Below are 12,475 nucleotides of genomic sequence, written 5' to 3' on the forward strand. Positions count from 1 at the left end.
GTGCCGCTGTGCTGCCTTACCTTGAGCCTTGTGTCGTGCCTCGCGTGCAGCCTGCTTATTGGCCGCGGCAATGGGACATCCGGATAGGCTCCTGTGCGTGTTCCGATTCGAGCTGACATGGCCACGGCCGTTGCAACCAGGCGTCGGGCATTTCAAAATAGTCTCATGCATCGCCAGAACTGTAGAGAACCCAGAGACACGTGACGTGGTTATAGAACGCTGCTATTCTCGCTCCACATCTTTTCTTATTACGTTTCGATTAAGTTATCGCTAGACCATACATACGTATACACGCACACTAAGATACGATCGGTAGCATCGAGCTATTATGGATTTAAGCTCGGTTCTTTCTTATGCGTTGAGTATAATTATCATCTTTTTCGGCAACACGATTCGTTTCTTTCTGACACATTTCGATCGCGTTGGTTTAGCTTCGATCAATGTTACACACTTAGTCAGAGATGTTGTGTATAGTATACAGAGAAAAATTAGAGGAGAAAACAGAAAGTAAAGGAAGAGAAACAAAGAAAAAGAGACAGGTGGGGTACATAACGTCACGGGATGAAATATACACATCAAATGTGTAATAGTACAATCAAGTATACCGAGCGGGTAGAGAGAAACTCAAGTAAAGACATAATCGAGTGACAAAATTATAAGACAACAACTTGCGATTCTTGTGTACCTCGATAGATTAGTTGTCGTGTGTTTCGTGTTATATTGGGAATAATGTTGGTCTCTCGTATGACAGATATCGTGTACATGATGCGAGTATTTTAAAGAATCACACAAAAATTAAATTACTAAAATATTTGATATTTATTGATCTTGCTATGAAAATGAACTATGAATATTTAATGAATATTTAATGAATATTTAAAAATTTCAACGTTTCAATGACGAAATTTATCTAAATTTAAATTTGGAATTAATAAAAGATGATAAACATTTTGTGAGAGATGACTACAACTTTGTTGATCCACGATGAATCAATGATCTTTCACCGTTTCGATCACTTTACAGGGTGAAACTTGTCGTGTGTTCTACGGGATCGGTTGACAAGCATAGTTTGTTTGATATAGGGAACCGTATCACAAGAGTGTGTAGTCGCCGTTTTAATTATACTCAATCGCACAAGACCCTCCGTTCGGATCCGGCGTGCTTGCACACGCATACCGGCTAGTCTTGCACCGTCCGTGTCTCGAGTTCTCCAGATGTTCGTAGGTACGGCCAACATAACCAAGTTCAAGTGTGGTGATAAATTCTCTACTATAATTAAACTACAAACATAACGGTAAAAATTAAAACGGAAATGAAACGCAATAAATAAAGCTCTCTACCCCGCAAACGAAAAGCACAAAGAATATAAATAGACAGACACATAGACACATATAGACGGGCACGGTTAAACGAGCCCGTACTCTTTCGTCGATTCGTTCAATGCACGAAGTTGAAGAAGTCCAGTTTTCATTCTTTTACTCCATTTTTTGTTCCAATTGTTATTAATAAATGTCAACATACCGCGTGTAGACTTTTTACTTTAGTCGAATGAATTTTTCGTAAGCGTAAACGAAAATCAGTATCGATTCGCGAAACTTGTACCGAGATTTGATCGCGTAGGTTTAAAGATCTTGAGCCCGATTTAAAAGAAACTACTGCTGGAAAATAATTATAGCCGTTCACGATCGTTCTCTTGCCACTCCCCTGCTCCGTTGTCGCGTGAAAAAGGCAGTCTCGCAAAAAGAAGATGCATCTATGTAACTACGATAAGAAGTAAGAGTAAATGGTGCCGGTCTGTGACTACTTACTCTCAGGCGTTAGTTTATCCTTCCGTGGACAACCGGATAGGCTGAAATCACAGTAGTGAATTATGAAGCAAGGTCGTAACACACAGGTTTTAGTGGATTGTAAAAGTATGAGGGAAATAACTCTGTAAGGAAGATTTTTACTGGCTGCACAGTGACTGCCAAAAGTTTTCTGCAACTTTATTCTTTTTAATACTCTGAGTGCCATAACTTTGTCAAGAAACCAAAGTTCTAACTTGATCAAATTTTCGAGTATTTTATGTGGAATCTTATCCACCTAACACAAAGGTGACCATATCCTATTCCATATTCAATGACGATCGGATAACATGACGAACAGGTCTACTAGTGTCAATCCTATTTCACTTGGTCTTCCTGTCGTAACGTGAAGGTGTCTAATTGACCAGGGCAAAGTGCAGAGCACAGGTTAATTACCGATAATTGCTTACCTGCGGTGGTGAGAATAGAGTCCGGTCACGTGACCCTGCCCCGTGCAGCCTGGGGTCGGGCACTTGTTGCCCTCTGAAACAAATCAAACCATAGCGAATGGTCAGATTTCATATGGTTTGTCACCATCGCGCAGCAAATGCATTGTATTAACATATTTTGTGAAAATTAATTGTATGAATGGTGAAGAGTAAAATATCGATTATAATAGTGGAATTATTTACACGTAATAACTTTGAGCTAGGATTAACGATCGATGGTCAGAATGTAGTATATGATTAGGGGATAAGGATTCAAATGACTAATTTAGAAATAAAACAGTATAAACTTTATATAAGGTAGAGCGTAATTTTTTTTATTGCGTGACAGATTTTCATTAAAGAAGTATTTTTTAAAAAATTATATATATATATAGGAATAGAAACATACGTTAAAATATTTCTATTATATAGAATATTTTTCTATATTGTCTTTTTTAATTTTCCATATTTTCTCCGAATCAACAAGACCAGTATTTTTTCTATACGGTCCCACATGTATTTCACAACTGGAGATCGTTAACACAACCAGCATCTCTGTAAATGAGTAAAATATTGATCCTATTGATAAGAAACGATCGAGTTAGCGGTCTAAAAACCTCGAGCGATTGTTTCGACATGATTGTCGCACCGCTGATGCTCGGCTGTCAACGATAGAATGTGTCAGTTCCGATGCACTCGGCCATTTCGAATCGAGCATATTGTGCTCTTTAATTAATATCGGTTACGCGCTGCGTAATTGTAATATCGAGCAAACTGAAACTCCGTGCATCGTGCATCGATCCATCGTTTTCTTGCTGAATTTAATGACCGCAACAAGTATGTTTGATTACAGGTAAATTACGCACCCAAACCGTATGGAATGTCGAGTGAAATGATAGTCGAAGCGTGACAGCGCGATCCGATACGCGGTGAAGTACTATTACTGTGGTTCGTTTTTGTAACGCCCGAACATTGGATTCGCTGTTCGAACGTTCACTTTCGCTTTGGCAATTGGACCAACCCCGGGCATCGATATTTTAACAGGAAAACACCGGTATGTTGACAAGACGCAGTCTTTTTGCAACAGGGAAAATGAAACGCTCTCCCTTGACACCGGTTTCACGATAATTCTTATTGTGGACTGACTGTGAATGCATGTTATTTGCTGTTTGTTGATGAAACAAGCGTTCCACTTTAATTTTACTACAGTATATTGTATAGATTGATGTTTTTTTTAATCACGTAACGTACAATAAGAACATAAATTAATCATTTGAAAAAAAGGTATATTACAATACATTTACACAGTCCAAATGAAGCTTAAATATATAAAAAATACCTAAAATTGTCAATGACAACCAGGAATGAAATTCTTGATAAATTCATCGGGATAAAAACGCATAGAACAGTAAGAAACCTGATAGGTGATATTCTTCGGGTGTATTTACGGTGGCAGAATTCAATGAAAATTAACCATCGGATAGACGACAAGTATGTCCGACATCATGTTGTATTTTCAGTCGACATACCGTGACAGTTACAGAATACGTTTTATTTCCTCGTTTGACAATACCTATGTATATTTTATATTCCTTGCTCAGAGCATTGAACCTACAGGCAAATAAAGCTTCCTTAATTACGTTCTTTCCAAGTTGAATGAGAGTACATAGAAACGTTGGAGAAATATTTTAAAAAATACAAAAGAATATTTCTGAAGATATTAATAAGCAAGTTTAATTAATATTAAGCAATGTTTCTTTAATGTTAAAGTCTTTTTTAGTAATTTAAGATAGTTTAAAGTAAGGATGGCGCTTTAAGGTTTCAACGGAAAACTTTAAATGAAAACGGACAGGCTGTGGCTAACTGTGATACCTTAGATCTCGTCGCGCAAGTTACGCATTTGCGAATAACCACCGGGATTTCTCTGTCCGCATCTAAGTCTTGGGGATTAGCACTACATGTACATTCGACCCAAACTTGCCCATGAAACAAGGAACAAGCGAGCTCGCATTATCACTATTCTTCGCAGAATGAAAGCGTCAATCTTTGACATAACAGTTTTGGATGATAAATCTATTATCGAACTATGTGTACAAATTAATTAAAACTCCAATTTTGTATTAACCAGTGATTAATAAAATCAATAGATAATAAAAACACTGGTAGAAGTATAGTTGTGATCACACGCGAATTCTTTTACAAAATTAATTCATCACCGAACGATCCATTATTGTTCGACAATAGCACGTCACTGGTGAAATTAATGTTCAGAAACTCTGAGAATTTTTTCCTTCATTTTTTTCCCTCTTGTTTTTCGCTATTCTTACCGCTGTCACGAAATTGCATCGGGGGCATGCTCAAGCAACCTGTACCATCTGTCGTGTACTGGCTGTAACTTAATGGCTGGTATGGTGCACGTCACGTATAATCGTGTTCGTGTTCTCAGGGTGACCTCGCGTGACCAGACAATTACAGGTTTCCAGTACGCTCTATGTAGCCCAGAAGTACCAATCGCTTAGGATGAGACCGTCTACTTCGGCCCTTTCGCTTCTAGCGCGATGTTGATTTTAACAACTATCGCTGAATAATTCTTTTTTATGGCAGCTAAGATGAGATTAGCCTATGCGTTACGGTGACTTAACTCGCGATAAAAAAACTATAATCGTAATAATTATATAGCGCGTGGGTAATAGGTTCTTCCTAGTTAACACTCGTTCCACACCGAAACTTTCATAGAGTTTACCAGCCACTAAACATTGCAATTTAGAGTGTATAATAATACATGTCGAAGATTGTGTCATTCGTGTTTGGCGAACTTTCTTTCCGTGTACTGTTGTTCCTATGCACGGTTAACCTTTATGCGATCAGATAAATTTATTGGAATAGCTTATATAATATTATAGAGTATATTGTTTATCGAAATTTTATTCATAAAATTCGAACAGTAATCTAATAATCGATGTAGATGTTAGAGTAAAGTTATTTTTAACCTTCAACGTGTATTATTAGTTAGTAATTAATTATATAAAAGAACTCAAAATTCAATCACATAACAACTCTGATACTGTGATAATTAACTAATACAACTCTGATAATTTACGATTATTAAAAAATGTATCAAAAGATTATTTCATTAATGTTACACCATTTACTACCTCACAAGCAACCGAGACCGCTGATACAAAGTTTACGCGATTCATAAGATGCTCGTCCATTTCATAGACGAGTTTACCAAGATCACAATCTTTATCCTACGCGTATTAACTCATTTAGTCCTAAGCTAAGGTCAATTCTACGTTTCTTAACCCGAAAAGCTTCCTTCATATCATAGGTGCGTCCGTCACGTGTGTTAGAGGGTTCGAAAAGGGATTCAGAAGGAAACAACCTTAAGGGAGGCCAGCTTTAGGTTAGTTGTAGGGGGTTCCTATGGAGTGAGTACACTTTTATAAACTTTGTCGTGTACTAATCCTCCTTCAGCCTGAATCCCCCCAGCCACCTACAGCCGACCCACGAAACAGCCACCATGACGCCGAGAAACTTCATCAGGCCGTCATTTCGCCTTCGAGAAAGAGAGGGACCGAATCGATCCCTGCTTAGACGATAGCCTGGTCCACCTTCCTGGAAAATTAGATCACGATACGTGATGTCATTAGCGACATACTTTATTCGCAAAACCGAAGGAACAGGGAAACTAAATACGGCGATAGTTCGTCATGTCGAGAGATTCCAGGATAATGGATATTAATGAAAGGAAAAATGCGTAAATTTCGCTTTTGAATCGCGAATATGACTGCCCTTCTACCGTTCCATGGTTGAAACAGTGGAAACAATGAAAATGAAAAATGTCTGCCACTATGGAAATGATACGTGTTTTTAATGATTCGTACTCTTGTATGGGTACCGTATGGGTTAGAAAGAAATATTTAGACGTTTTCGAGATATTAAAATATTACTAATGCCAAATATTCCTGTATCTGTTGACATTTCAATGTAGATTAAATAGATCAATAAATTAAAATATTTTTAATTTGGCTGAGAGGAATAAAACGGCAGTTTAATTATTTTCAAAGCATAAAAGTGTAGACACCACACTTTTATTTTATAAACAAAACGTTTGCAATTCATAACTATCTTACTTTTCGTTTCATTTCGAATAAATTAAAGTTGAATTGTTTGTAATCTGCACCAACACTCCTATTTCAATCAGCAAAATTAATCATAGTGATCAAATATAGCGTCAGTGATTCACATACCAACTTAATCTATTCATATTACCTCAAAAAAATGTATACATTTGTATATTTTATATATGTATATAATGTGTACATTATACCAGCTCCGTTTTTTTTTCTTTTTTGTACATTATTACATCTGTACCTTTTTTAAAATGATTTTTTTAAATCATCTTTAAATACTCTTTCTTATTTTGCTAGAAACTATTAGCGAATTGCTTGGAACAGCAGCACTTCGATACTTAGAAAACACTTATTGCTAATAAAGAAATAACGAACAATCCCCCAGATCGGTGAAGGAAGAACGAACGGGATTCCGTGCTTTTTAATTAGTAGCAGGCTAAAAAGCGGCTAAGGGTGGCGGTTGGCCGCCGCCGGCGGGATTAATAAATTAGCCGTAAGGTTTTAAAGCGGCTGGTCGGTGCCTAAGCTACGGTAGAAAAGAAAGAAATGGACGAAGAACGAAATAGAGATAGAGAAGAAAAGAACGAAGGGGCAGATAATGGTTCCGGTCAACAAAATGAATACCGGCACGCGCTGTTCTTTCCGGATCTCTGAATAGACTTGTAACGAGTCGGTCAGCCAGACCTCTCTTCTTTTTTCCTCTTTCTCCACGTTTTCCACTATGGGATCCAGTGGCGGGATGGACGAGAGGGTCAGAGAGAAAAGAGGAAAGAGCGGATCCAAAGGGTGAGAACGAGGATGAGTAGCGGGCAGCGAGGGTGAGGCCGTGGCCGAGTGTGTAATTGTGTTATTTTGTTGCCATTTCACGTGAGGGTCACCACGGGAGGTCCAGAGGTGTACATAAACACCAGGATTGTTTTATTCATTCGACCCACTGCACGACGCGTGCCGAATTCTTTCCTTTCTCCCCTTTCCTCTCGTTTCATGTTCTCGTTTCTCGTCGCTCTCTCCTTCTCTTTCCACAATCGTGCACGCACCGTGCTGAAATCCTAGATACTATCGTGGGTAAAAATTGCGGTTAAACGCGGGAACCGCGTATTCATAATCAATCGATGGACAGATTTAAATGACCACGCAGGGCAGGAGTGAATAAATAGGCGCGTATTTATTTTAATCAACCGATACTGGGGAGCCCTTCCAGGCTTCTTTTAATCATTAAAGAAAGGTGTTAATATAAGGAAAGTATCTTCGTGCTTCTCAATTAATAAGTTTAATATATCCTTATATATACGAAGATAAATGTATCACGAGACAAAATAGGAACGATGTTCCTCGTAATAGTTATCGAAAAGGGTTGGAAAGTGTAAATATAATGTAAGATGATCGTGGTTTCTCGTTCGACTTAGGACGAGATCTTAAAGGCCGAGAAGCAAACGTAGAAGACGAAAGATTCTAAAAAAAGAGAACAGCCCAGGGAACAATCACAAAGTACGTATTTACACACGGCGACGCGCGCGGCCGTAACGCGAGGGTAGAGCCCCTGCGCGCGAGTAAAGGTCCTTTTTATGCGTGCGGTCGCAAAGGCAGCGTAAAATTGAGTTACAGGGCAGTTTATTTTTTTATTAGCCAGGCCAACCCTGCCTGCCGCGCTGTTTCAACGCGGAAAGGGTGGTTTTTGCGGCCGACGGATTTCCCGATAGCGGTTTTATGGCGTGTCAACACGCTCTTATGCCTGTGCACCGTGTGTGTCGGCGGTGTGTTGAATAAAAAAGAGAAAATATTTTAAAAAATGAGAGAGTAGAGGCAGAATAATGAAGGAGGAAAAGAGGAAAGAGACGAGAAAAAGGAAGGAGTACGACGTGCACGCAATCCTGTCGCTAAATCGGAAGGCTCAGGAACGAGCGGCGCGAATGGCACAGGCGAACGAGCCTGCGATTAAAACTATAGCTCCATAGGGTCCGGCACGCCTGTACCGCCGTCACGCTTGTAAGTATGCGATTAATCGTGCCCACTTATCACGGCCCCGCGTTTATTCATCGAGATTTCCGTCGAGCTGGATTGCTCGGCCTATCTCCACCTACGAATCTTTTAATAATCAACCGCCCCCTGAGAGATTGACAGATGCCGCTGAAACTCCTTCAACGTAAACGTTCGAAGCGTGTTGGAAGTTTTTGTTTGTACAAATATTTTGATATGCAGGGTAATGTTGTGGTCATTGAGTGTGATGAAATTGATTGATCGATTGGGCTATTGTATTTTACGTAGTGTACGCATATTATATGAAGTTTAAGGATAGATAGAGTCCGGCAACGGTTCAACTAAGGAGATCTTGGTAGACGTGAATATTTTACAAATTAGTAGTTCTATGTTAAGATATATTAAGTAGAATGATCGATATTTTAAAACTTAGCTTCTAAGTGAATAATAATTAATAAAAATTCTATACTTTACCTGAAGAACCCTATTATAGAATACTTGAAATTTATGACATATTTTGTATTTTTTCTTTATAACGTGTTTATATCTATAAGTAGTATCTACAGTAATCTATCTATCTAGGTCAACTTACACAGGATGCGGAACGACAATGATTGAATTTTTGAACTGTTCGTCTTCGTAGGTTCAGTCAGAGAAAACGTTAAGGGGATAATGAGGACAGGCAGCAGAGCCGCATGGTGGTAATAAGGTAGCGTGGTGTGGCTGGGATGCTAGTCACGTTTCTAGCTGCTGACAGCTGCGGCTTATACGTATGACGTGGTATCAACCCCAAATTTCCCCGTCTAGGCACATCGTGTCGTCGCTGCCCTAAGACCCTGGAATGCACTCGAACTCCCACCTGTCACACCGTGCAATGTCTCCCTGTTGGCGCACCCGGAATTTTCCTTGATTTCTTTTTGTTGTCACTGATCGTTCCTTTGTTTGTTCTTCTTTATTTCTAGTGTTATACTTTAGACAAGCGAGTAAAGTTCGCGTCGTTCATTAAATCATACTAAATAATATTATTTATTTTTCGAATAACGAGTTTCTTGATAATGATTCATAGCATGATAAATATATTTTATTTTAATACTAAATTCTGATATATACAAGTAAAATTAAATGTTTAAAAATACTTCAATAAAAGATCTTATTTAAAAAAAAAATACGGTAAAATATTAGCGTAGCGTAAGGATCTTTCAACTACATTTCTATCTTAAGAATATCTCCAAGATAGAAGTTTGACCGAGTAGGGAAACAATTAGAATACTTAACTTTAGGAAAGTAAATTTTGAAAAAAAGGGGAGAAAGTAATTTTGTAAGAGCAGCGAGTATATGGAAAAGTAAACTCCGACTTATAGTACAGAATTCTAAAGGGCACGTGCTTGAGTGCGTGTAATAGGTGCAAGTTTCCCCGCGTGCTGCCAGTCTTTACGATCATTGCGACATTCCCATGATCAAGCGAATAGTTTCGAAGCAGTGCAAAGACGAAGACAAAGTGGCTGTAGCAGAGGATACGGAGAATAACTTTACTTTGAGAGACCTTGATTTCACCATTTGAGTCATCGCCCCTCGCTTCGTAATTATTGATTTTCCGTGCTACCCTAACTCCCCTAACTTCATAGAGAAAGTAAGAGAGAGTGTGTGTGACAGAGAAAAAGCGACAGTAGGAGAAGAACACTGTACGCGGGAGAATCGAAAATGCCTTTTGTCCCCCTCTCATAGCGAATAACACACGAACGCTAACCCTACTACTATCGGTATTAGTCTCATCAATGTTTTCGCGAATTTCTTCAAATTCGATCTACCTTCATTCGTCAACGAAATTGTCCCGATGAGGGAAAGCGATTTAAAACGCTGCTCGTATTTGCAGTCGTTAAAGTCTCGGCAGGACACACGAGTGGAATAATGAGTTGAACCTATGCTATTATTACTACGAATGCTTTATATCGCTATAAAGTTCGTAAGCCATTTTAAATGAACTCTATGAAAACAAAATTCTTCGTGAAGACAAGCATGCGATGCTTGTAAATATCGAAAATGTCAGTGATATTCGTACAGAATAGGACATTGAATCTCTCACCTCTGTTAAGACTGGACGGAGACATGGACATTCCCGGTCTGGTGCCATCAAAGGTAACGGGCCTTTCTGCCATTTTCATAACAGTTTCTTGCTGACCAGTTCCACTTCCTGATGTCGCATCAGCACCAGTCGTTGAACTAGACGTCGTCGTACTGGTTGAAATAGCGGTGATAGCGATACTATTCGTGACATTGTTCCCATTGCCATTGCTGACCGGATTGGCAGTATTGTTCGCGTTACCACTACTGTTGTTGTTCGTATTTTTGCTAGGTATGTTATTAGTACAAGTTCCATTGCTATTACTGTTGATGCCATTGCCCGTATTGCCGTTGGACGTGCTACAACTGCTAACAGCCGTTACACTAACCACTCCCTCCCTGGCTATGTCCTGAATGGCACTGGCTGCCCTCGACCCGATACCAGCTGGTTGGAGAATCGTATACTGTTTCGAGGAATCGGGACTGGTGATAGCAGGAAGGCCACTGGTGGGACTTTTGTTGCCTGTCATCGAGTTCGGTGCCACCTCGTGCCTCGTTACATGATGAACCTCCTCCTTTGACGATTTCAATTGTAATAACGATACAGAGGAAGAATGCTTGTCCTCCGAGGTGGTCGAGATTCCCGTAACAGGTTGGGGTGTTGGCATCGTTGGTCCTGGACCAGCAGTGGGGTAACCGACAAACGTAGCGGATGCTGGATACGGACCGATAGGTGGTATCGCTGTCGAAGCCACGGCCACTGACGGTGTACCGCGGCCAGTCGCTTTCGCGTGGTCGGTATTGGGTGGTCTGAACGCCGACGTTGCAGAGAACGGAGAATTCGACGGTGGTGAAGAAGAGGAGGTGGTAGTGGCGGTTGGCGAAACCTTCATGCTGTTCTCGTTATAATGCCTGTGATAATTTGAATATAATTGGTTTTGATGTTGCTGTTGTTGTCTAGAATTTTGCGGCGATTGGCCGTTTCTACATGTTCGATCCCTGTCTCTCTCGTTCAGTTTGTCCCTGTCAGCTTCGTCTTTCTCGGCAGCAGGATCCGACATGTCGATCTCTAATTCGTTGGAGGAATCGTCGACAAGTTCGTTGAAATCGGGTGGATCGTATCTAGAATATTTGTCAGTCTGTCGACCTTGACTGTCCACATGAGTACCGATTATATTCCTGTCATTCCTGTCTTTATTGGATAAAGATCTCATCGGCACTGGCCTGATTTTACCTGGTTCGTTTGGATTCACGTTGTTTACTTGGTTTTGGATAATGCCGCATTCATTTTCCGTTTTTAACAAACTGTCTAAATCCTTTTTCGCTTTGTTCAGGTGCTGTTGTTGCTTCATATCTTGTTGCTTCAACTGTTGCTGGGATTTGCTGTTACGATCTTGCTGACCGCGGAACGATATCACGTCTTTCAAGGAACAACCTGCGTCATTGCTAGTGGTTGAAGAAGTAGACATAGAGGAAGGCGACAGTTTAGGGTTATCTTTTTTCTCTTCAAACAGGTTTTCGAAATTCGACTCGTATTTATCCTCGTCGGAATTACCTCGCTGATACAAGGATCCTCTCGGACCAGGCCAACTCCCAGACAGGCTTTTCAAAGCAGCTTCGGTTTCTCTGATTAGAGTCTCATCGTCTTCGGGTTCTTCCGAGTGTTTGCTGGACTTTCTTGCTGGGCTACCCGAATTTCCAGCAGCGAATGCTCGTTTCTTTTGAGGCAACGGTATACTCTTGCTCGAGTCACTGGTTTCGAGCGATTTGCGCGTTTCTTCATCGCGAACGCTTTTCCTCCTTCGTTTAGCAGCAGCATCAGCTGTCTCCATTTCTTGCGGAATGATCGCTTGAACAGCCTTCTTGTTGATCAAGGGTTGCTGTTGCTGATAATGCGGCTGTTGTTGTTGTGGCTGCTGTGGTTGCTTAGGATTTGGGCTGACAGATTCTGCTTCCAGCTTCCGTTTTTTGAGATGAGCCATCGCATTCTGGCCACCTGGCACGCTGGTCAGTTCCACCCTGGAACACA

At 40.2% G+C, this 12,475-nt stretch overlaps 1 protein-coding gene across 6 annotated transcripts in view; it reads right to left on the bottom strand.

The window, feature by feature from the left end:
• Nucleotides 1–12,475, bottom strand: part of LOC139989232 (uncharacterized) — a 304,461-nt gene that overhangs the window by 16,980 nt on the left and 275,006 nt on the right. For 5 of the 6 annotated variants that reach the window (XM_072007386.1, XM_072007385.1, XM_072007391.1 and 2 more), the window contains 4 exons: nt 10,469–12,465; nt 2,255–2,327; nt 1,809–1,849; nt 21–179 (listed from right to left, as the gene is read on the bottom strand). In XM_072007386.1, coding sequence (XP_071863487.1) covers nt 21–179; nt 1,809–1,849; nt 2,255–2,327; nt 10,469–12,465 — 2,270 coding nt within the window. The remainder of the gene's footprint in view (nt 1–20; nt 180–1,808; nt 1,850–2,254; nt 2,328–10,468; nt 12,466–12,475) is intronic. The other variant, XM_072007387.1, reaches the window with a different exon arrangement.

The sequence above is a fragment of the Bombus fervidus genome, chromosome 7 (genome assembly GCF_041682495.2).
Source record: "Bombus fervidus isolate BK054 chromosome 7, iyBomFerv1, whole genome shotgun sequence".
Classification (NCBI taxonomy): Eukaryota; Metazoa; Arthropoda; class Insecta; order Hymenoptera; family Apidae; genus Bombus; species Bombus fervidus.